Raw genomic sequence first — 25,267 nt, 5'->3', positions numbered from 1 at the left:
ACGGAAGAAGGACTGACCTACAACAACATTGCTTAGAAAATCACTTTAACTTATGGGCTAAGTTTTCAGTTTGTTGTCTTCCTGCAAAAGTTTTTCCAGTGAAGGAAAAGAAAGAAGGATTCTGAGAGAAGGTGTGAAGCTTTGATTTGCTGCGTGAAAATGATGGCGACAAAGCCACAACAGGCCCTGTAGGGAATCACAGATCAACACTTTGTTTAAAAAAAAAATCATTAAAATATTTAATTTTATTAACAGAATATTTACATTTCTTTGAGACCTATGTAACCATAAGTGAATGTTCCAAGTTTAAAAAGCATTAAGCAGTAACTACACACAAGATGAAAACTGTGTAGACTATACAGTACCCTATGTACAATTTTTACAAAGTAACACTTTTTTAAATAATATAACTGGACACAAAAATATACACTTTAGAGAAATTCACATCGGTAATTGTATAAAGCTCTCCTCTAGGGCCCTGAAAACCTAGGACAGACACCAGCTCTGCAAGGGAAGTGTTCCTGTGACGGTCCCGAAAGGCCACTATGTTTGTCTATCTGCACGTAGGTAGCACACGGACGCGTTCTCAAGGGCACCGGCTTCGCTGTGTGGTTTTTAGACGCGGTTCCGAGTGCTGAGGTCCCTGTGACCACACGAGCACAAGGAACAGCGGTGTGAGTCGCTGGGGGCAACTGCGAGCCAGCATCGAGATGGACAGGCTCTGAGCACCCCAACTCAGTGACATTCTACACGACTCGTATTTCTTACTTAAAAACCAGTAGTGAGTACTGTTTAAAATAAAATTACTGCAAACAAGTTTGAAACATGATTCAGATTTAGTACAGTTTTCTTGAGTTGTTCTTTTAATGCAAACAATTTACCATTTCTTTAGTGCATCTGCATTAAGGCTTTGAATTATTTGACCCAAGATTTTACAATGATGAGATCTAACTCCAGGTTGTACAGGTTAAAAACAACAGGTCCGTAGCCGCGCCTCCCGCTCTGTCTGCTGCGAGTCGGCACGTAGTTAAAGCTCAACACCTGCGGGAAACGGTAGCAGAGACATTGCTAGTATATAAGAAGTTACACATAGAGTTTTTAATTAAAGGGTGTATATAACAAAACAAACAGTTTAGTGGCAAGAAATTGGTTCTAATAAACAAAAGGTTCCTTTTCAAAAAAATTGTAACATCTTTGGAAAACTGTCCGGTTCGTTCTGGAGTCCCCACGGAGCCCATGCAGACGCGTTGGTTAAGACACCCTGACAGTCCGTCGTGGATGGGAGTGGAATGTCCGTTGGGGCCGCAGGTGCAAGCCCAGCCCCGGCGCAGGGGGGGGGAGCCGCCCCGGCGGCGGCGTCACACGTTCGTGTCCTGGAGCAGGGGTTCTTTGGCCTCTCCTGGCGCCTGCGTGCTGTGAGGGTGGCTGTGCCCGCCGCAGTGCTTCCTCCAGCCGCCGGGCCGCAGGCTCAGGTTGGTGTGTTCCGGGATGAACAAGGCCACCAGCAGAGCCAGCAGGACCGAGCAGGCTCCGAAGAGGAAGGGGGGGCCGGGGATGATGGAGTTCTAGGGGAGACAGGAAGGCGTGATTGGCACTTTTGCGAAAACACCTTTGCTCATGAGATTGCTTTTCTTTTGGTGATATCCCATTGCTGTGAATTACAAACCATAATTATTTAATTATGGCATTAGAGCCATAGCTAGAAAAGCATTCCCTTTGCAGGAGTAAAGGGGTACCATCGTAGTCTCAATAGAGAATTCTGGGGGTAACAGCTGACCCAAGAAAACAGCCAGATATCCCGTGCAAAAGTACCGTCACCGGCAGCACACAGCCTGAGCACGTTCTAGGAGCCTCCACTTAACTCGCTCGAGAGGAAAGTGGGACGGAGGAGAGTAAAGCCGAGCGGCACACGGGTGTGAACGGGAGTGCAGAGCCGGCACCCACAGGCCAGGCTGGGCAGGGAGAACGGGTGGACCTGTTTCACCAGAACCTGCACAGCCGGCTCCCCCGCCGGACGCGCCCGGCACTCGTTTAAAACCCGTCCTGCAGCTGCTCAGGAGGCTGGCCTGCAGCTCTGTCCGGCCAACAGGGAAAGGGTGTCTGCCGCTGGCGGTGTTCAGTCGTGGTGAGGGGAGTCTCGCAGCGCCCGCCTGCCCCCCTGCCCCCCCCGCCCCTGCGCGGAAGGCCTCTGACAGCCGGCTGCAGCCCGTGCCCCCGGCACCACACGGCCGAGATGGGATGCCGAAACTGCCCTCGTGCCCAGGGGAAGAGGCTGCACAGCCGGTTGGGCTCTGGTTTCGAGGGCACCGGCCCATCTATAGACGGGCGCGCTGGTGAGAATGGGCACCGTGGCTTTCCTGAGCGGCCAGGCGCACGCCTCTGCACCGTGAGAGGGCGACCCACCTGCTCGAAGTGGTGCTGCGGGCTGGTGTTCGTGCCCACGTCCGTCCCCGTCATCGGCAGCTCTTTCAGCTCCACGTGGAAGATGTAGAAGATGAAGCCGTACAGAGCTGGGCCCAGGCCGTTGCACAGCCCCCGGATTCCCGTTATCATTCCCTGGACGACACCTGAGTTGTTGGGAGAGGGGACCACTCAGGACACGGCAGCTTGTCCTGCCCTGGAGGCCGCACCGACAGCCGGAAACCAAAGCTCTTGTCACACACCAGCAAGTGGCAGCGGACTGTGACAGCCGCTCCGTGAAGTGTAGCGGCTCAGGTGGGGCAGACGGAGCTCGGCCCCGTGTGCCACAGGCACAGGTGGGCTGGGAGCTCCCGAGACCGGGTGCAGCCCCGCCTCCCGCTCGCCTCGGGCGCGCGCTCACACCAGAAAGGCAGCTCGCCCGCCTTCCTCTTCCATCAACCCAGTGGCTGCTGGCAGTCTTTCGGAACACCGCTTTTTTATGACCAGATATTTTTTCAAAGAATTGTTACCATTTCGAGAATTGGACGTTCCCACCACTAAGCCTAAGGCGACAGAAATGTGTGTGCCAGCTGTGCTCACATCACTGAGCCCATGAGGTCCGTACGAGGGCTGAGCGAGGCCCCAGGTGCCCGGTGCATCAGAGCGCCCCTAGGTGATCGGCGAGAGTGGCGTGGCCCCCCTCAGAGGCACAAGCTGTCCGTACCCGAGGAGGGGCCGGGACCACGGTGTTCTGTGCGCCCCACGGACTCACCTTGCTGGTCGGCGTCAGCGGTCCGCGAGACCAGGGCACTGACAGCCGGGAAGGTGATGCTGGACATGGCGGCCACGGCCCCTGCGGCCCACATCATCCTGTGGGCAGAGCAGCGAAGCCTGGGTGTCAGCCCCCAGCAGCCCCAGGTGAGCTCCGGGGCCTGGAGAGCCGCGCCAGTGGGTCCTGGAAGGGTGGCCCCCCATACTCGGAGGGTAACGTGTAACACGGATAAACACCATTAAACGTTTCTACACATGTGAAGGCAGTAACTCCTGCAACGTGCCCACTGTCTTCTGATGCAGGTGGAGATACCACCGATTGGATCAAACTTTGGGATGCCCCTGGTCTGATGTTTAAAACAGTGTTTTAGATAAACCGTGAGCAACCCCTCCTGAAAGCTGGACTGGAACCCAGAGTGTCCGTCAGAACACGCCGAGTGCGGACGGAGGGCGTGCGCAGGTGTGTGGGGCGTCGGCACACAGCGGGTCCCTCCTGCAGGCACCTCCCGCCCGCGCTCAGGGAGCCAGGCTGGCAGGGGCGGCCCAGCCTCCGCAGGAGACTGCGACGCTGCCGTGGGTAACGATCCCTCCAGCCAGAAAAACAGAAAAGGCAAAAGCACGCTAACTTTCGGGGCCCTGTTGCTACGGGACTGGGTGCTGTCTTCTGACGAGATCGATGGAGACATTGAACACTCACTCGGGATTCAAGGGCTCAAGAGTCTCCTTCAAAAGCCCAGCCCGTGACTGAGCTATAAAATCCCACCTGGCAGGCCATGCTAGAATATTTGAGCACACAGGGGAGAGGTTTGTATTATACAGTTTGAGAGAAAAAAGCATAGTAAAGGCTGAAGTCTAAGCCTTAGCTGAAAAGCAAATAACTACAGAAACTGTCAATTATACCTCAAAGTAGGGGGAAAAAAAAAACGACGAAAGAGGCAAACACCAAAATGTTCAAGATTAAAACAAGCACACCTACCAGGGCTCCGAACCGAAGCCGTACCACGCCAGCTGCAGTATCTGAAACCCCAGGCCCAGCAGGATGGTGTTCTTGTTTCCGATGGACCTCATGAGTAAACTCAAGACGATGGTCTGGGAGAAAGACCAAAATGGTGCATCAGAACACAGCAACTTGTTAAAAGAAAAGCTATTTGGTGATTTCTTTCAACCTGTAATAAGACCATTCTGTTTTCCTACATTTTGGCTTTTTAGCCAAAACGAGTGTGTCTGAGACCACGGCTCCAGGTCACGGAAGCAGGGGCGACGCCACCCAGGAGGAACGCAGGAAGCGGAAAGAGGGAGTTGAGCCGAGCTCCTGCCATTTCTGCTGAGGCTGAGCGCCACCCAGACCAGCAGGTACAACCGGAGGCCCGAGGGTTCTCAGGTGACTCGGATGGCCCTGTCACATAACAGGCGACTGGTCCCCGCTCCTCCCCGACTGCAGAAAACCTGCCCAGTCCAGCAGCCCTTGCGTGCTGCACCCAAGTCCGTCTGCTGCCAGCCCCACCAGGCTCTGCCAACGGCCACTCACTCTGAGAAGTGGGGGGCCCAGCGTACGGCTGAGACCGCGGCCTTTGGGAACACCAGCCCTGCCCCCGCAGGCCGCCCACCTCCACCGCCCCAGCTCACACCACGCAAGGAGCTCGGGGTCCCACACGGGGAGAAGGGGGCTCAGTCAAGGCACTGCGGGCTGGCGGGCCTTCCTGCTCCCCGTTTTCTTTCACAGCTGACACCCTCTGCAGTGGCCCGGGGACCCTGGGGAGCAGCTCTGGTGGGTCTAGTTCAGGAATGACACACACCACATACGAGCTCCTCAAGGAGGAAATGCAAGTGATTCAGGAAATCAGTCTAATGACTGGCCGGCACTCTAAACTCTCAGTGATCAGGTCTGAAATTCTTTCAACTGAGACAGTCATTGAAGAGCTTAACCAGATTTAATCCAATGAGCCAGTACAAAGCAAGGGGTTCTTCAACAATCAGGACTCATGTCTTTCTCGTCTGAGACAGAGTTCCGGAAGACGTGGGTCTCTGCTGCGGCAGGTCCCCAGCCGCGGCCTCAAACGGGCGTCGTGCCCGGCAGCCGCCAGCGGAGAGAACCTGCGTGCGCGGTGGCCCCGTGACAGGGACCCTGCCTCGCCCTGCTTCCTTTCAGAGAGGGGACAGGCCTGCTTTCCCATCTGTCTCCCCAGCCAGCACCGAACGCCAGTTCTTCAGTGTTTATGAGAAGCTGGTGCGATCTCGAATGTCACAATATCCTCAACGATGGAGCAGATTATAACAGTACGGTATATAAGAGTAATTGTCCCTTAATCTAGTATAACTCATTTTGAGGATGTTAAGTGATGTATAACTTAACCAAGATGACACAGCAAATTGATTGTTAACTGACATCAGCTCTGGTCACTCAAATACCTGCCACAGCCCTGCCATGTCCCTCAGTGTTCTAGGTCAGAGGGCGGTGACCTCTGTGGGCCCATGACTAGTCCAAGTACGTCAGCAAAAGGATTCCCTCCTGGTGGAGGAAAGACGGGTATCAGCGCACTTAAGCAGGTAACTCCAGGCTGAGGCTGCTCAGCTCCAGGTGGGCAGGGCAGGGAGGCCCTTCCGAGGCTAGGAGGCAACGCTGAGGCGGCAGCCCGAGTGGGGGGGGGGGGGGGGGGGGGGGGGGGGGCGTGGAGAAGAACCTGGGAGGGGGGAGGGCTAGAGGAGGGAGGGCCAGCCCCTAGGGCCTGGACTGGTGTGCACCCAACACGGAGGTTGGAGGGAAGTAAGGGAGATCACATGTAGGTTTTGTTCTGGTTGCAAAGCAAAGTGAGTTTGTTTAAAATTCTACTTCATGAAAACTCCGCAGAATGCTGCCTAAGCTGCAGTGAGCAGGTGTGGCTGCAAACGGGCAGCGGCCGCAGTGCAGGCGGCCAGGGCTGCTGCCTCCAGTGTCTGCTGAGCAGGGCACAGGAGCCACCAGCTGAGGGGCTGATGGGGGGGGCGGGCGGTGAGAGGGAGCATGCACTGAAAGGGACACTGACAGCCAAGTGACTGGCGAGGCCCGAGGGAGCCGCGTGCACCGCAGGGAGGGAGGCGGCCCACAGGTTCAGGGCCCAGCGCCAGACGTCCCAGGCGTGCTGGAGAGGGGCGGGGCCTGGAGGGCACACGGAGCCCGCACGGCGCAGCGGAGTGTACAGGCCCCAGAGGGGACGGCCCCCACTCGGCTCCCACGGGAAGGTGCACTGTCCAGTGTCGCCACATTTTCAGGTACACCTCCCAAATTCTGATGTGCTTACTACTAGTCTTTCAAGTTTCTAAAACATTACACAAACGTCCCAGTGAGCTGTCAGTTTGCCCCTGCTGGCTGCTGGCACAGTGTGGGGGCCGAGGGACCAAACGGACACAGTGCTGACCTCCGTCCACTGAGGCCCTCCCGGCATGTGACAGTGTGTTCCATGGCCAAGTCAACACGGGGACTCAGGGTGGGGGGGGGGGGGACACGACACTCAGGACAGAGGGAGAGGCAGGAGGCCCACACCACAGTGAGGGCTGGGTGGCAGCTCCAGCTACTGGATAGGACAGGACAAGCAGGAAGGACATGGCCTTTCCCAGGCTCAAGGTCAACGGCATAGTCACTCCGAACTGCGTCCTCACACAAACAAGAACACCAGACGACCTGCCTTCGGGCTCCGTATTAAGTGTTCTCAACATTTCAGTAGTACACACGACGACACGAAGATGCCAGAATCAATATGTGCAGACTGCATGCTCCTACTCACCTGTTTTTGAACACCCACTAATTTTCTCTCTCCTAAAATGTACTTTTACATCTCAAATACTATTTCCCACCTGGCCCTGTAGTCCCTGGGCTGTGCTTCTGCCCCAAACGCTCCGGGTGGCTGATGTGGCCGCTCCCTCCCCACCCCTGAGGCCTGTGGCCAGGGTCTCCCCTGCAGGACACGGCTGTTCTCCAAGGCCCTGAGCTCCCAAGGACTGTGGCCCGCCTGTGCCCCGTGGGCCAGGTGCCAGCCACCGGCTGAGCACCTGCAGCCCGCCCCGCGCACAGTCTGGTGTTACTACTGCAGGAGCACAGGCCCTTCAGACTGGAACAGAGCCCCTGCGCCCGCAGCCCCCGGTCTCCCCACTGTCGCAGTGCCTGTCGCCCGTCCTTTCATCCGGAACGGACGGCGGCAAATCTACTCTCGGCAACGTCTGAAAAGATAATGCGTCTTGACCAGCTTGGTTCTATCTCAGGGTTCAAGGTCAGCTCAACACAAGCGGCTGTTCTCACTGCGAGCGTCTTTTCCTTGTGTGACGCAGGCAACAAGGCAGTGCCGTCCGGGCCGGCCCAGGTCAACCCGCAGTCAGGCACCGCACCAGGGCTCCACGCCCTGCGTGTGCACGGGTGCGAGCGTGGAGGCGGCACGCCACGGAATTTAAAGTCTATCACCAAACCTACCGAAAATTCACAAATGACAGGATCTGCAGCGGGAGCCCCACTGCGAGGTGGAGAAACCTGCCCAAGACCCATTAAAGGACTCGCCCTTCCACTTCCTCACAGAAAGCAGGACCCTGCAGACTGCCCCTGGGGGGGGGGGGAGTGAGAGATGATTGGCAGAGGCAAAGCCACGTGACCGGGAGTGGGTGGGGCTGCTACACAGGAAGAAGACCCGGTCCTGGACCAGGGCTTACTGCGGCAGAGATCAGCCCGGCAGTGGCAGGCTGGGAAGCAGTGTCTCCTAAGAAAACCCACGTTTTTCCTTCCTCAAACAGCCACCGGCCACCCTCGGGCTCTCCCAGCAAACACTGCCACACGCTCCTCTGCTGGAAGCCCTTCCCCGGCTTCCTGGTCCGCCTGGGAGTCGGAGCCGCCCTGCAGGACCCTGCCCTGCCCCCTTCACCTGGCACATTCCGGGAGCATCCCTCTCCGGGCTCCGGTGCCCTAGCCCCACCCCCGGCCCAGGGCCAGCCTGGCGCAGTCTCCCCAGGGAGCTTCATTTCCATTCCCGGGCTCCCTCCTCCTAGCATGAGCATCGCATCGGCTCCAGTCACCATGGTTACCGCGTATCAGCAACGCCTTCCCAGCCCTCCCAGGGACGCTACACCCTGTTGCTTTTTATGTCCTCTGGACCTTTTCTTTCGAGTTCTCACTATACCGGATATGTTTAAATTGACCTACTTAATAATTACCTTATTCAACAAAAAATGTAAACTCTAGCACAGCAGGGATTTGGTTAAGTTCACAGCTATCCCCCCAGCAGCTGCCACGTGGCAGGCAGTCAGTAAGTATCTGAATGAATGAGTCAAAGGAAGAACCGATATAAAATGCCTCACTTTACACAGGTTATACCCTGGTGTAACTCAACAGTCTTTCTGATTTATGCGTCATACAGTGATTGACACACGTCTCTCCCCCCAAATCTGATCGATGTCAGCTACCTGTCCAAGTCAAGTTTCTGAACCTGTGGCCCACAGATCCCGACAGGGTGACTCCGCCAAGACCCAACCGTGAGGGCCGCTGAGGCCCCGTCTGGATGGCGGCCAGGCCCAGCCCGCCGTGACACGTGCCCCCGCCCGCTGAAGGGACTCACCTGTGCAATGATGGACAGAATGCCGAGAACTGCTATAAATGCAGCCACGCTCTCCGGGGAAAATTTCATTATCTAGAAGGTTTCCAGAAAAACTTAATAAATAAAGAAGCACAGCAAATACCATAAACCACCCCCCCACTCCTCATTTATAACTGAAGAATTCTTCAGCACATGACCTTGGCCGAGAAGTGAGTGCCAAGGAGGAAGAGACAACTGAACGCCCCCCGCCCGGCGGCTGCTGTCCTCCTGTGCGCCCTGAGGGGTCAGAGGGCCCTCTCCAAGGGGTCAGAGGGCCCGCCACCCGCGCGAGCAGCGGACAGACTCCGACTCGCTGGCGGGGACGGCGGATCGCTCCCACCCGGGATGGGCGGCCACAGCGGCCCGTGGCCGATGCCAGCGAGCTGCGGCGTGCGGACGGCCTTCGCTCCAGAAGGCCCTGCTGCCGCACCCCACGAGCGCGGGCGGGGCTCACCTGTCGGAGGTACAGGAAGAAGCTGGAGTACTGGCCGGCCTCCGGGAGGTAGGAGAGGAACACCGTGATGCAGATGAGCAGCACGACCGAGTCCTGGCCCACCTTCTTCAGGGACTAGACGGGGGGAGGGCCGGGTCAGCGCCCGCGGAGCCCGGGGCCGCGCAGACCCCCTCTCCCCCTCGGCGGCGTCCAGAGACCCTGGGTGCCTCTCCCGAGTTTGCTCATCCTCCCCAAACAAGGCTCAAAACTGTTTCAGAATCAACTCTCTCCCCAAAGAAACGCCCACAAGAAAACACTCCTGCCGCCACACTGAACCACACGGCCCCTTCCTGCCACGGCGGAGACCCCGTGGACGTACTGCGAAGGGGTCGGCCTGCTCCCAGGAGATGGGCGCCCCCCAGGACGCCGGCCGCATCTTCTCGGGCAGCGACTCGGGCACAGCAACGAGGATGAAGCAGATGTCCAGCAGGGCGATGGCCGTGGCCAGGACCACCACCAGGCTGTCCCCGTACACCCGGCCCAGGTACGCGCCGATGGCGGGGCTGATCACCAAGCTGGCAGCAAATGTGGCCGAAACCTGGAACAAGCCAAGGTCAAAGGCGAGACGCCTCAGGACGCTGCGACCCCCGTGCTCCTCCCTGAGCTGTGCCTTAAACGCTCTTCCTCTGCGGGGAGGGGAATGGGTCCGATTCTTAACTGAAGGCTGCGCAGCAGCCTCCAAGACAGAGGCTCCGAGCCTCCGTGGATCTGTTTGCTCAAATACATCCTTCTGGCAGAGGCGCCGGCAAACAGATTAAAAACCAAACAGAACACTGGCCGGGTCGAGGAAGGAAGTCGTTCTTAGTTTCAGTGTTCTGCTCAGAGGGGCTGCAGCGGCGAGGAGGTGCTCTGCGGTGACCTCGGAGCTGCCCCGGGGACCGGCCAGCCCTCACCGCCGTGGCTCTGCACTGAGGCCAGCGCCGAGCGGCCCGAAGGGAGGGCTGTGTCGTGGGCGCCTGCAGTGGGGGAGCGGGCAGGTCGGCCCGGGGGCGGGGGCGGGGTCCAAGGGGCGGGGCGGGCGCACAGACCTGTCCGTAGGCCATGCTCCGCTCGTGCTCCTGCGTTATGTCTGCTACGTAGGCGAACACCACGGAGAAGGTCACGGCGAACACGCCGGAGACGGAGATGACGGCGAAGTACCACCTGGAGGGAAGACCAGGGCCCAGAGCCGGTGAGAATGGCCGCTCCGCCCGGTCCCGCCGGCCGCCTCCGCTGCTCTAGGACCATCGGCCTCAGCTGCCTTGCACACGCCAGGCCGGAGGGCCCCCGACGGCCACCTGGCTACCGCGTAGGAACACTTGCAAGTCGGTTACGTGCCCGGGTCACCCTTAAGGGCACCCCACTGCTGAATTGTTAAGTGGCTCTGTGGTGTCGACCTAACACAGCCACCAAGTGCACTGGCTGCAGCCCCTCCCTGACCCTCCCCAGCACTGTCACAGGACGACAGATTCCGCAGGTCACACTGAGCACCAGGTACCCTCTGGCTACCTTGAGCCGACTTATAGAAACCAGATGTTATTTCCATAAATTATCTTGAGCTTTTTATACGTTGGCAAAACAAGTAACTCAGTGTTCACATAGAAAAAACCTGCACAGCACAGTTTGCAAATAAACTCAGGAATGAAGAGCGGACAAAAGATATTTTAAAAAGCTCTATGATTCCAACATATGTGGCTGCAAATAGAAGTTTCTAGTGTAATGCTGATGTTTAGATTTTAAAATAACATGTGATCGTTTGAGCTTTCAAAATCATTCCACCAGGACTCCATTGCTTACTGATTTTCCCAACACACCGCCCTCCACAGCGAGTCCTCGCCCACCCCCCAGACCCACTGGGCAGGGACTCGGTCTGCAGGGCTGAGGGGGCTCCTGCCCCACACAGGCCCTCGGCTTTTCTGGACACACCCGGGAAGCAGACGCCTCCTAAGACGTGGAATTAACTGATGACACCCAGTGGAATTCAACATCAGTCAAAGAACTAGCACATTTACAACTAAACTGGGCTGACCCCAGGGAGAAATCACCCGCTGGGGGCACCCCCTCCCCTCCCCCTCAGCAGGCATCCTGACCTCCCCAGGGGCAGGGAGTGCCCTCTCGCCAGCCTCAGGCAGCCTGGCACAGCACAGGTCTGAGGCCAGACGCCAGCGGAGATCGGGGCTGGATGGGAAGGCAGCGCGCCCTCTCAGCCAGGCCGGCCTGCAGTGTGAGCTGGAGCCCGGGCAGCCCCCACCCCGTCGGACAGCGAGGGGACAGCAGGTGACAGCCAGGCGGAGAGGAGCTCTGGGTCCCGGAAGTGCCACGCGGCTCTGGACCCATCGAGTCCCGGTCCCTGTCATGTGGACGGGAAACGCGGGCTCCTTGACTTTGAGCAGAAGGCTTTACTGACCTATAATAAAATCCCCTCCTAACTAATACAGACAAGGGTGGTAAACTGTGTTTCTAACATTCTATGTAACGACGACGAGAAGCAGCTGGCAGCCCAGTGCAGTCCCTAAAACGTTCCGACTCCAGGCTCTGAGGTCCCTCGCCAGCTCGCCAGGCGTCCCCCGCACAGCGTCCCCCCCTCCCCGCACCGCAGCAGCGGCGGGGTCCACAGCCCTGGGGAGCTGCCACCCAGCCCCTCCACCTCCGAGGGCCCTGCTACCTGCGACAAGGACAAACTGAAAGAACACAACCAAAACCTGCACAGACGGGGCGGCCCCGAGCGCGCCCGGCGAGGGGGCGCTCAGAAGACGGTGGAGGGCACCATGGGGCCCCGGGACCGGCCGGCGCGCACTCACCACGGGCTGATCCGCATCAGAGGGATGGGGGCGCACGTGAAGAACACGGTTAGCAGCAGGAAGGACTTGCGGCCCCAGACGTCGGAGAGAGCACCAATTAGCGGGGCGCTGAGGAATGACAACAAACCCTAAAAAAGGCAAACGGAGAAAATGTACCCTGTGTCCACGGACGGGCCCAAGGTCAACCATTCTGCCGCGAGCAGAACCTTAAACAAGTTCACTTCTACCGTGAGACGCCGTCGAGCTTCGGGCGGACCGCGCGTTTCCCGCCCACTCGCGCTGTGTGCGCGACCCCGCCCCGTCTGTCCAGAGCCGTCCGCACGCGGGGCTGGCCTGGCCGCGCACTGAACACGGAGCGCGCCCGGGCCGCGCAGCCGCAGTGGCGCCACCAGCAATGGGAGAGGCAGTGTCCTGGTCACGGTCTGTTTCAGAGTCCCGGCCTGTTATTAACGTGTTGATGAAATCTGTTAGTCAGATGAAGAGTCAAGAACGTGCGGAATAATCGGGACTTTTCCATACTGACCAAGTTTTATATTTCTGTTTTTAAAATGGTTCTTTTCAACTTACATTTTTCCAGAAGGATAAAGTTCAATAATTACAAAAATGTTATGCTAATAAAACCAATATACAGTAGACAATTTGTAAGCTAGATCAATATAAATAAGCAAGCAAAAATTATGCATTATCTGTTTCCAAAGAAACCAAAAATAACATTTTGGTGTGTTTCTTTAAAAAACTTTTTTTAATTGATTATGCTATTAGAGTCGTCCCAATTTTTCCCCTTTACCCCCTCTACCTGGTACCCCCATTTCCTCGAGCAACCCCCGCCCCCCGGCTTTAGTTCATGTCTGTGAGTCGTACATGTGAGTTCTTTGGCTTCTCCGTCTCCCGTACTATTCTTACCCTTCCCCCGTCCATTTTGTTCCTACCAGTTTGTGCTGCTTATTCCCTGTACCTTCCCCCCATCCCCCCTCCTCCCCCTCCCTGCTGATAACCCTCCATGTGATCTCCGTTTCGGTGATCCTGTTCCTGTTCTGCTTGTTTGCTTAGCTTGTTATTCGGATCCAGTTATTGACAGCTGTGAATTTGTTGCCATTTTAATGTTCAGTTTTGATCTTCCTTTTCTTCTGTAGTTCCCTTTAGCATTTCACGTAATAACAGCTTGGTGAAGATGAACTCCCTTGTCTGGGAAGCATTTTATCTGCCCTTCGAGTCTAAATGATAGCTCTGCTGCACCGAGTCATCTACACCGTGGGTCCCTGCTTTTCATGACTCTGAATACTTCTTTCCAGTCCCTTCTAGCCTACAAAGCTTCTTTTGAGAGATCAGGTGACAGTCTTACGGGAACTCCCCTGTAGGTAACTGTTTCTCTTGCTGCTTTTAAGATTCTCTCTTTATCTTTAACCTTTGGTATTTTAATTCTCATGGGCCTTGGCGTGGGCCTCTTTGAGGCAGCCTTATTTGGGACTCTCTGGGCTTCCTGGACTTGTATGTCTATTTCCTTCACCAGATTCGGGAAGTTTTCTTTCGTTATTTTTTCAAATATGTTTTCAATTTCTTGTTCTTCCTCTTCCCCTTCTGGTACCCCTGTGATTTGGATGTGGTTATGTTTGAAGAAGTCCCAGGTGTTCTGAAGCCTGTCCTTGGTTTTCTGAATTCTTTTTTCCTTCCTGCTGTTCTGATTGAAAGCTTTTTCCTTGTGTTCCAAACCACTGATTTGAGTATTGAATTCATCTCCTCCACTGCTGGTCCCCTGTGGATTTTCCTTTGTTTCACTGAAAGCAGCCTTCACTGCTGCCTGGGCCTTTCCGATGCTGCTGCCGTGCCCAGTGAGTTCCTGGAGCGTCCTGATCACCAGTGTCTTCTCTGTGCATCTGGTAGGTCGCTTACCTCCATCCATTTCGTTCTTTTTCTGGGTCTTGCTCTGTTCTTTCATTCGGGCCGCATCTCTCTGTCTCCTCGTTCTGGCGGCCTCCGCGTGTTTGGTCCCGTGCCCCAGGCAGAGCCACTGATGGCGAGTCTCAGTCTGCGGCATCTGTAGAAAAGCGCGCCTGTGCAGTGGCGTGGGGCAGAGCCTCACGCCGTCATGGGGAGGGGGCACCCCACCACCGCTCTGTCGCTCTGCTGGGGGAGGGCTCTCAGAGGGACGGTGCTGTGGCCCAGCCTCTGGAGTGTTGCCCTGCTGCTGAGCCCCGGAGTGGGCGAGTCTGCAGGCCCTACGTCCGCTGTGGGCCCTTTAAGAGGAGTCTCTTGAGAATTCTGCAGTTTCTTCCGCTGCCCCAGATGCACTGGTTTTACAGCCGGAGTTATGGGGGCTGATCTTCCTGGTGCTGACCCCCTGGGCCAGGTGGTCCGGACTGGGGCTCAAGGTTTCCCTCTGGGTTTTTCACCCACGCCTGAACTGGGGACCGCCTCTCCGTCGCCGCCCCTCCTGCCCGCTGGACGAGTGTGGCTTCTTTAAATCCTGGGTTGTCGGACGTCCACACAGCCCGATGTCCTGACCGTTCTGGGTCATGTCTGTTTTGTACTCTAGTTGTATCTTTTGCTGCAGCTGTGTGTGGAGGAGAGGCAGGGGTACCTACGCCTCCAACTGGACCTTACAGTCTTCCTGGCAGTTTACAAAAGCGTTCGGATCCCTGGAATGAAAGTGCTAACACGTAAAACACGAGGGAAATCTGACATGACGTGACTCACCATGACACAGTTGGCTATACTGAGTCAAATCATACTTAAAACCCAGTCAGTTAAAAGACTTAAGTATTCCCCAAGAATAACTAAATCCATGTCACGCCAGGATATTACATGTGTGTGGGTGTGTGTACACGTGTGTGTGGGTGTGTACGTGCCACTGCTCCTACCTTTACTCCTTGAATGAGGCCGTTCATCAGAAATGTGTGTTTAGGGAAGGTTTCATGTAAGACCTAGAGGATAAAAACAAAATAAAAATACGCTGCGTTTTAGTCTCAGCACAACGTCTACACTTACACTTTAAAACCCGCCTTCGTGACACATACAACCTAGTTTCAGGTCACAGGCATTTCCAGCCGCGTGGACACTGTGCACGCGGCAGACGCCCACACCAGCACCACGCACGGGCGTTTCCCGGGGCCCCAGGCGCCGCCTCGGGCACTTTACCTCCTCAGGACGCCCGGCGGGAAAGCCGACACACACACCTGTCAAATGCCTGGGGTTCCACTCGGAGTGGCAAAACTGGGAGCGAGCACAGGAGGTCGGGTCTGCAGGCCACGCTTGCTCACCCTACGCTACGCTCTCCTCGCCCCACGGGTGACCGACCGACCGACTGAGGGGACTCCTCTGCGGGCAGGTGCACGCCGCGGTCCTAGACAGCAGACTGGGGAGGTCACGGGGAACTGCTGTGTTAACCGCCGTAAAGTGGATCTAGACAGAGTCCATAAAGCAGGGGGAAAAGCCCCACCCACGAAAACGGCTCACAAGTTCTTTCGCCCTCCCACGGCCTGCTATCAGGCCACGGGGTGCCAGTCCGGCCCCCGGGGGGCCGCTGGAGAGAAGGGAACTGGCGGCACAAGGAGGGCAGCTGCTACCCTAAAACCCCGCCCCCCGCCCGCGATGGCACCGCCGCTTCCCAGACGAGGCAGCTCCGCCCGGCCCGACCTCAGACGTCTCCCAGGGAGGGAGGGACAGCGGGGTGGCCCCGCGGGGGCTGCAGGGCAGGGCTCCTGCTCAGGAGGGAAGTGGGCCGAGGGGTCGGGCCAGGAAACCTTGCCAGGGCTGGAGCGCGCCCCTCCCAGCCACTCGAGATTCCACATCGATCCCCACGCACGCAGACACAAGGACCATCAGAGACGAAGCCCCAGGAACTTAAGAAACGTGCCGAGGGTGAAGGGAACAGCCCCTGAAGCCTGTCTGGGGAGTGACCGTGCAGGAGGTGGGGAAGCCGCCCCGGGGACACCCACCACGGCCGGTGCTGCTGGACCCGGAGGGTGGCCCGGGGCGGGGAGTCGTCCCGCGTGTTCCGGAGCCCGGACCCACTGGCACCACTGTCCTCACTGGCGCGCCGTTCACTCAGACCCGGCGCCGCCGACCGGACACCGTGCGGTCCTGACCTCCCCAAGTGTCGCTCGGGATAAAACCTTTCTCTGCAGCGGACTGGGGTCTCCTCGTGGGCGGCCCTCGCCACCCCCAGGGCAGCGCCCTGGCTCGGTCCGTGTGCCGTGGGGCCCCGTGAGGCCGCAGCGCGCCAGCAGCTCTGTGGCCTCAAGACAAAGGCAGCGAAGTAGCACGAAGTAACAAACAGAAGCCAACCCCACAGTCACTCCAGAAACCCAGGCTGCCACAGAGCCCAAGCCCAAGACTCAGATGGGTTGTCTGCTCAATGAATGAATTCAGAAAACGTCCTTGCGATTTAAAATTCTGAGACTTAAACTGTGCAGCATTGTGGGAGTGAAGGGTGGGGAGGGACACTTAGCACACGAACCAGGCGCACTGTATCTTCGTCCCGTGCCCCCTTTTCACCGAGCGCCGCGCTGGGACCCTGCAGCAGGCGCCGTCTGCCGCCGGCTCCAGCCGACGTGGGGCAGACGCAGAGGGTCTGGAGGCTGGCGGGCTCGGTCAGAGCCGGACCCATGTGCTGCCCCGGAGCCTGCCCCTGCCCCGCCCCGCAAAAGGTGGGCTGAAAACAAGACTGCCAACGTGCCCTGGCTGGTGTGGCCTAGGGGACTGAGTGCCGGCCTGTGCACTAAAGGGTCGCCGGTTCGATTCCCAGGCAGGGCACATGCCTGGGTTGTGGGTCAGGTCCCCAGTAGGGGGCGTGCAAGAGGCAACCACACACTGATGTTTCTCTCCCTCTCTTTCTCCTTCCCTTCCCCCCTCAAAATCTTAAAAAAAAAAAAGCCCACAACATTAGTCCCTCATTAGTCGTGTAAAACTACATGTGTATGACCTCAGCAAGATGGGCGGAAGGCCGAGGTGTTTTGAAAAACTCCCCAGGTTTCCGCAACATTCGCCTCCGGTTAAAACTCTAACTGCTGACAGAGCTCAGGTCCAGCTGCCAGTCAGCCGGAAGGCCCGCCCCGAGGCCCAGGGCCCATCCAGCCCTCCCCGGGCCCCGGGAGGGGGCAGGAGCGCACACTCTCAGGCCTCACTCCCGCACAGCCCAGGTGTACCTGGCACAGATGTGCGGGGCCCCTGACTGCGAAGGGAGCATTACACGTCACGGAGGGAGACCGGAGGGGGACACACTAACACACACACACGGAGTCGTCCACGTGTTCCCTCACACCAGTTCCTCAGTGACGCGTCCACGGCACCCGCCGTCCCCACGCACGGGAGCCAGAGGCCCGCGGGGGAGCCCAGCACCTGGCCCCGCCTCACCTCTGCCACTCGCTCCCTGTTGTGCGTGCCGAGGTGTCTGCGCCCCGCCCGCCCGCCCTGCCTCTCCCCGTCACAAGGGAAAGCGCAGGCCTGAGAGACGCGGCTACCTGGGGACACGCAACGAACGAGAAGACGAAAACATTAACCTCAGACTCGTTCTGAGACGATGCCTGAGTTAAAAACCACGATCAGGAAAAAATGGAAAAAGGTCAAGAGTTATGGCTGGGATAACATTACGGACAACTCTCCTAAGTAATCATACTCATCACTGTGCCATTTAAAGCTTCAAGTGTCAAGGACAAGTGAGAATGAAGAGTAACTGTTTCAACAACCGGAGGTGGGGGGGGGGGGGGGATCTTGCTAAACACCAAATAATTAGCAATCAGGTTCCAGCAATTATTCAAAGAAATGTAGTCACGCAGGCAAAAAAAAAATTTTTTTAATTAACTCCCCCCAAATTAGCGCCTTTCATTTTCCTGATCAGAATTCAATTCAGTGTTTAAAGTTTTTTTTAATCCTTGCCTGAGAGTATGTTTGTTGATTTTGGAGAGGGAGGGAGGGAGGGAGGGAGGGAGAAGTATCCATGTCAGAAAGACACATGGACTGGCTGCCTTGTACGTGCCCTGACCGGGAATCAAACCTGCAACCTTTTTGATGCTGTACCCAGCCAAGGCAGCCAGCCAGGGCTCAAGTCAGTATTTTGAAAAGTTAAAAAAAAAGTTAAGAAAATCAAAGGTACTATCCATTTTTTAATTAACAAAAATAATGAATACACTCCCACTGCTGCAAAAAACTGAACAATCAAGCCTTTATATGTAAATAACCGTGTTCCTTCTTTGTTCTTAAAGAAGACAGTTTCCGTTTGTCCCGTTAGGGGAAAAAAACAATACCAAAGTTGGACAAAAATTTGACATACCTAAAAAACAGACACCAAAGGCAAGTTTAAAAACTGGCCTCCACACTTCAAGTCCTGACGGCCACCCGCGGGGACACCACAGCAGCTTCCCCGACAGCCTGCTGCCGGCGTGGCCAGGGCTTTAACCTCTGCGGGCTGGGGGCCGGGCGGCCTGGCTCTCACCCTCAGGCCTCGGGTCAGACACCGGCTCGGCCGCTTCCTGCCCGTCTGGGGGCCGGCGAGTGGCCTCCCTCTCCCACCCTTCCTGTGCTCGGTGCCCCTTCCTGTGCTCCCTGCGTCCTGAGTCTAACACCGCCCCCGCCCCCCACCCCCAAGGTGCTTCTGAGGCCTGGAAGCGACCGTGTGTTGAAGGGGGCAGGGGTGTGCGGGCCTGTGACCATGTATGTGTCCACGGGCTGCTCGCTCCAGGGACACAGCTCAAGTACTTTTAACCACAGGGCGTCGCCCCGCCGCCGGAATGGGAGGCAGCGCGACCTCGGCCCCCAGCCCGTGACCTCAGCCGATCGCCACATAATGAGGCTGCAGAGGTCACAGTGAGCCCGCATCACGGGAGGAGGTTCCGGACCAGCGCGGGCAGGACTGGGTAAATTCGTGTTTAAAGGTTCCCCATGAAAGTTACTAAACTGAAAAAAAAGATCCATGGTAAAAGCCCACTTTCACTTATTTTGAAAGTCCGTTCATGTGAAACTGGCGCCCCGCTCCCGGGACACGAGCTGCGGAGGGGGCCCCAGTCCGAGCACTAACCTCGGCCGTGGGACGGCCGCACGGCCCTCACCCAGGGCCGGTCCCGCTCCGTGCGGCCGCGTGAGCCCTCCGCCCCGCGGCGCTCGCTCGCTTCTTCGCCGCCCGGTTCTGGCAGCACCTGTGCCCCCCCCCCCGCCCCCCGGGCTCCGTGAGACGCCCGCACACGAGCAGGCACAGTGAGGATGACACAGCCTTGCGGCACACACGCCAAGGAACCCAGAACGGGGCTTCCTCGGACTGCTTCGGTCTGCTCACACGACCGTTCCATTTATTCAAACCCTTTTCGAGAAAGCTCGTTTGTATGACAAGGAGCGAGCTCAGGGAAACACAAGGGAGTGCGTTTCTTTGCAGTTCTGTCTTTGGGGTTTGGTCGACTGTCCGTGCACCCTCCGCACCTTTCAAGGTCAAGATTCCTACCGATGCTGCTGCTTCCTCGCCCCTGGTCCTCACCCGCCGGCAGGGGGACACGCGCCTGCAGCCCCCGCCCTTACGGTCGGCCCGGTGGCCTTTCCTGGGGCCCCCACCTGGCCGTGTCCGGGGGAAGGCAGCCTAGGCCTCCGAAGAGACCAGGTCACCTCCAGGTCCTTGGCTTCGAGCAGAGGAGACTTCTGTTTGGACCATGTGCACGACTCTCAGAATGACCCTGCTGGGTGACTCGGCCGCAGACCCGTCTCCCCTAAGGGGTCACCCGAGGCAGGGCCCCCCCGCACAGCGCCAGGGCCCAGGCCCCCCGGGGAGTGAGGGCGAAGGAGGGGCCGCATGGGACGGTGTGTGTGTGTGTGGGGGGAGGGGTGTGCTGACCGCCTGGGTGGGAGGGTCGCCCACGGAGACCAGAGAGCCGTGTTCCTCACACCGGGCACCCTCCCCCGGAAACGGCGGGCAAAGGTCAAGCAGTCACACGGAAGGGGAAGCTGACTTACCACCAGGGTGGGCGCCGTCAGCAAGCCCCACGCGAAGAACTCCAGGAAGATGACGATGACCGCGTGGTACACGCTGGGAGAGCCGATCCCTTGAGGCTGGAAAACAGAGCGCAGCGCGGTCAGCCGCCGAGGCGGCGATGCCGGGCCCAGGTCCTCGTGCCCGAGGTCCCGCTCCAGGGGCCTCCGCAGAGTGCCTTGTGCCCTGCGCTCCGGCTGGTCTCTGAAGCCACTCCACCGACTCGCACGTGAAGACCGTACGTGTTTCCGTTCGTCTAGACGCAGCCCCACCGTTGCAGTCACAAAAGAATAGGGATCATGTGAAAAGGCAAACTTTAAAAAGTCGCAAGGAAAACGCTGTTGATAACACAAACACAACTCTTTGGCTCTCAGCCTCTACAAACCACCTGGTACTACATGTCAACAATCTAACGAGAAACCGGCCTACGCCCAACTGCAGCGCTCCTGTCCAGCGGAAGCAGCCATCTGCACAACACGAGGACAACCCACCGGCGACATACGTCCAACACGGGGCTAATGCCCAGAACACGTAAGGAAGGACCTGGCACAAGGGAACACACACAGAGAAGACAGGACGATCGGTGAGAAGGTGGGCGGAGGGCCCGGACAGACACTTCCCCGAGAGGACACACAGGAGGCCAGCAGGCAGGCACATGAGCAGATCTGAGGGATGCAATCGAAACCACAACGAGGCAACACCTAACGCAGGTCAGAACGTCGCCATCGATACACCAACAACCAACCAGTGCTGGCCAGGATGCGGAGACGGGGCCCCTCCCGCTGCTGGGAATGTGGGCTGGTACCACTAGGAAAAACGGATGGAGGGAGCCCCAAAACATTAAAACCAGAACTACCATATGACCAACGATTCCACTCGTGGGCGTCTCTCTAAAGTGCTGGTTTGAAAAGGCTATCTGTAGCCCTGTGGTCACCGCACCCTTGTTACAGCAGCCAAGGCATGGGAGCAACCTACGGGCCCCTGAATAGACAAACGTGTAAGGAAGATCTCTCTCTCTCTCTCCCCCTCTCTCTCTCTCTCACACACACACTCACACAGACACACACTCACACACACACACACACACAGAGGAATGTTACACAGCCATAAAGAAGGCTTTATGAAATCTCACCGCTTGCGACAATACGGATGGACCCAACGTAGAGGGTATCATGCTAAGTGAAGTCAGTCAGACAGGGAGAGACAAATACATGTGATTCTCTTATCTGTGAATTCTAAAACAAACAAGACGAAGCACACAGAAGCAAACTCACAGACACAGAGAACAAAGAGACGGCTGCCAGGCGGGGGAGGGGGGCAGGGGGCGGGTAGACAAGGTGAAGGGGAGAAGCAGCACCCACCCCAGGAACAACACCAGTCACGGGGCTGCGAGTGCAGCACAAAGGACTCGGTCAGCAGCGTTGTCGTGACCGAGCGGGCGTCAGACGGGCACTAGGCTCATCACGGTGAGCACGTCGCAAGGCACGTGAATGTCTAATCACTGTGTTGCACACCCAAAACTAGTGTAACACGGGAAACAGATTAAAAACTTTCAAGCAATTACCCCCCCAAACCCTGGAAGTACCCTAAATGCCAGCACGCATCTGCTACCCTATCAGTCCTACACGGCCCACACTGAGTAAGAGATATGCCAACATGGTACACACACCCAGAACTTAACTGAAAACTGTTACTTCTCCATATGGACACTTCAAAAAACAAATTCAAGAGAATGTCCTTCCATCAGTGAAATGGTACAGAAGGGAGGACTCGATATTTACTAAATTCAACCTGTGGAATTATTCTGTAGTGAATTATCTCATTTTCAAACGGAACCACTCTTCTTCAACCTCTGGAGGTGCGGACCCTTTGGGAATCTCCCTAGAACAACGGAAGCCCCAGAAAGTCGCACAGACAGGCTGGGGGCGAGCACACAGAGCGCAGAGCCCCCGACGCCCGCAGACCCGCACGCCTCCGCGCGGTCCGCCTTCAGAGCCCGCTGGCGACTCTCGCCCGGGCTCCCTCGGGCGGGTTCGCTTCTCTCCACCGTTCCAGACCGCCCTGCCTGACAAACCATGACCAGCACTGCTGATAAGCACTGAAACTGGACGATCGGGCTCACAGAGACGTCACAGGCAGAAGACAGAGCAAAAGGATTTGAGTAACACTGCTGAACACCAGCCAAAGACCGGCAGGGGCCCGGTCAGCACCGCTGGCCAGGGGTGGGAGCCACTGGGCAGAGCCTGCCCCGCGTGACCCTGTACCTCAAACCCGTGACTCGTGACACGGAATGAACCCGCCCACTGGCAACACACACACGCAGGAAGCACAGAGCAGGATCCAATGGCAACTTTCCTTTCCTGCCTTTCTAAAAAAAACATTCACAATGGTAGTAGTCTGACCCCTTTTTAAGCAGAGAGGCCTAGGGCAAGTGTCGTTTTAAAATCATGTCTATGCCTTTATGAAAGTGTTACTTTTGAAGTTACGCTTTTTCTTACTTAAAGCTACAGTGGGTTAAAACACAAACCCTGCGAAAGATTACCCTGGCATACAGAATACAGATATCCCGCTTATACATAGGAATACATAAAACTACAATAGAAATCATCCAGGAATGTGATGGCACACACATTTTTCTACCACTGTTTTTGCCACTTCAAACTCACACTGCAGGCCCTGCAGGACTCCAAGCTTAAATCCAGCCCGTTCTAAAGGGGTGTCCCGTGCTCTCAGAGTGGGACGTGCAACCTGTGTGGACCCAGGGGATGGATGGTAACCTCCTCACGCCCACAGCTGTCCAGAAAGTTCTCCTGTACTGTCCGCTCCCTCTTAAAAACACAGCTGGTATAAACATGTATTCTGTGTCCAAAAGCAAGCTGTGAATTCAAAGCTGTAACTTTGATAAATAACAAGATAAAAAATAATCTCAAACCTCACAGGATTTGCAATGAAAGCACCTGTGAAGTGAATCAATACCCCAAAGACAGGACCCAGAACCGAAACTGGAGAGAAGGCAGGTGTGTTCCTTGATCCCAGCTTCATTCCGACCTTCTACGGAGAACACTGATCTTAAATATCACTTGCTCCTATAAAGTACAATCCTGCATTGCTTCTGTCGGTAGGTCTTATTAAGGATTTCAAATAGCGAGTCCCCACGGTTGACAAAGGCATCCGGTGCTACTTCCCTCTCCACACGGCAGCTTCCCCACCTGGGCTCAAAAACAGCCAGGAATATCCACACCTGATTTAATCAGAGTGATGCTTAATTAATCAGGTACAACCCAAAGATCTTAGGACTTGGATCGCAAAAGTTTCTCTTTTCACCAAATGTCAAATCCATGGCGTCTAAGAAACTTGACAGTTAACTCAAAGTATATTCTGAAGTTGTTTTGTATGTCCCAAGCTTTCTACATTTTAGCGTATTGACTGGGCCATATTCTGAAATGTCAAATAAAGTTACTTATTGCAAATGAACTTAGCGATTCCTCCGTGGTGGTGGACTCACACATTTCAGCACTGTGCTAGCAGCTGGTCAGGGCTCCAGCAAAGTATAAACAAGTAGGGGGGGAAAAGCTCCATTTCTGCTCACTTCCCAGGAAAGGGGGCCTCTTAGCTCACCTTTCTGTTCTGTTTTGAACAGGACAGCAAAGAATACAAGCAAGACCGGAAAGTGTAGCAATGGAGCAATTACAGCGTCAAAATGTCTAGGCGAACTATTTTCAATTAAAAATCCTACGTCCCCTGCTGGTTAACTACAGCGCAGTTTCAAGTTTACTGTGATGGCAACTGTTTCTAAAAAGCCAAACTTTTTCTTGCCCTCCATCTGTCTTTCCAAGCGTCTTCTTCCGCTCCCCGGGGGCATGATCAATCCCAATTAGCATTTTTTTTTACGTTAAAAGACGCGATGTGGTTTTCAAACAACTGGGTGGCGGCTGTTTCAGACTAGGCCCGGTGTGCTCTGCCACGGTTCCGACGTGTTGACGGGAAGGGAGAGCCCACCTACACCGGTCTGGGGCAGCCAGGTGTGAGCGCTGCCCCCAGCCGCCGGAAGCCGGGACGGGCGCCCTACGGGCCCAGCGGGTGGCCGCGCCCGGTGCCCCGGGGAGCAGCGTATGGACAGACCGGCAGACGCTCCCCCAGGCCCCACGACTGCGCGGCGACGGCTCGTGGGGCCCGGCGCGCACTGCACCCCGGCGGTGGCGCACGTGGGCCCAGGCCTAGGCCCGGGGGACCGCCGGAGGCGAGGGCAGCAGGTGCGGGCGAGGCCGGCGGCTCCAGCGGCGGCTCGGGCCCCGGAGGCCGCAGGCCAGGCCGGGGAGGAGAGCCCACGGAGCCGGGGCCCGGGGCGCCAAGACGGCGGCCCCGCGGACGGGCGGGGCGGCGGGCACTCACGGCGGCGGCGCGGGGACGGAAGGGGGCCGGGTGGGGCCCGAGGGATGCTCCCGGCGCGGCACCCCGCTCACCGTGCCTCCGTCCTTAATGATGATCTTCTTGGCCAGCATGATACTGCGGTTCGCGGCCCGTTTCTTCTTCTTCCCCTGGGTCATTTTACCATCCTCGAGTCCTGGCGCTGCTGCAGCCACTCCCGGGGCGGCCGGCCCCCGCGGCGAGTGCCGTCCCGCCGCTACTGCCGGGCCGAGCCGCTCGGGGAGTCCGCCGCCATCTTCAGGGCCCGGCCTGCCTCGGGCGGCGCGTCACATCGTGCGATCGGCGACGGGCGGCCCGGCCCCGCCCCGCGGCCCCGCCCCGCCCCACGTGACGCCGCCCGGCCCCGCCCAGACGCCGCGGCCCCGCCCCTCGGCCTCCGAGCTGGATGCTGGTCGCGGGGGTGGGTTCCCTGTGCCCTCGGGTCGCCGGATCGCTCGGTCCTCGCTGGGCCCTGGGCGGCAGGGAGCGTTAGAGCCCCCTTCGCCGGGGGAGAACCGTGAGTTTCTGGAAGTCACCGCTGACAAATGGCGGCACCGGGAGGGCAGCGCGCTCTCGGGCTGTGTGCTCAGCTACGGGAACCGAAGGGAGCCGCCGGGACCGGGAAGATAAACCCGCTTTTCGGAAACAGCCTCTGGTCGTCCCGGCGCGGGGCCTCCGGAGCTCGGCCGGAGCGCGCGTTCCCCGCGGCCCCGACCGCTTCTCCTTCCCCCGCCGCTAAGACGTGCCCTGCCCGGCACGCGCCGCAGCCCACTTCCCGCCTGGCCGCACTGTTTAAGAATCGGTCCGGGCGGGGCGGGCGCTGGAAAGACCAGTGCAGGTTACGGTTTGACGGTGTTTCAGTTTTGATTCCCCTAAC

General features: G+C 57.5%; 1 protein-coding gene across 1 annotated transcript; it reads right to left on the bottom strand.

Annotated features, from left to right (window-relative positions):
• Window positions 1-227: 227 nt before the first annotated feature.
• Window positions 228-24,708, bottom strand: MFSD14A (major facilitator superfamily domain containing 14A). Its single transcript, XM_028502970.2, has 12 exons — window positions 24,447-24,708; window positions 19,968-20,063; window positions 14,894-14,956; window positions 12,036-12,163; window positions 10,284-10,398; window positions 9,575-9,793; window positions 9,217-9,330; window positions 8,745-8,816; window positions 4,148-4,260; window positions 3,173-3,270; window positions 2,404-2,567; window positions 228-1,565 (listed from the first exon to the last, which is right to left on the bottom strand). The coding sequence occupies exons 1-12, from the start codon at window positions 24,528-24,530 to the stop codon at window positions 1,359-1,361; spliced, it is 1,473 nt and encodes a 490-aa protein (XP_028358771.1). The 5' UTR covers window positions 24,531-24,708; the 3' UTR covers window positions 228-1,358.
• Between the last annotated feature and the right edge of the window lie 559 nt (window positions 24,709-25,267).

The sequence above is a fragment of the Phyllostomus discolor genome, chromosome 14, assembly GCF_004126475.2.
Source record: "Phyllostomus discolor isolate MPI-MPIP mPhyDis1 chromosome 14, mPhyDis1.pri.v3, whole genome shotgun sequence".
In the NCBI taxonomy this organism is placed as follows: Eukaryota; Metazoa; Chordata; class Mammalia; order Chiroptera; family Phyllostomidae; genus Phyllostomus; species Phyllostomus discolor.
Note: the sequence above shows the minus strand (reverse complement) of the source record. Positions and strands in the feature narration are given on the sequence as shown.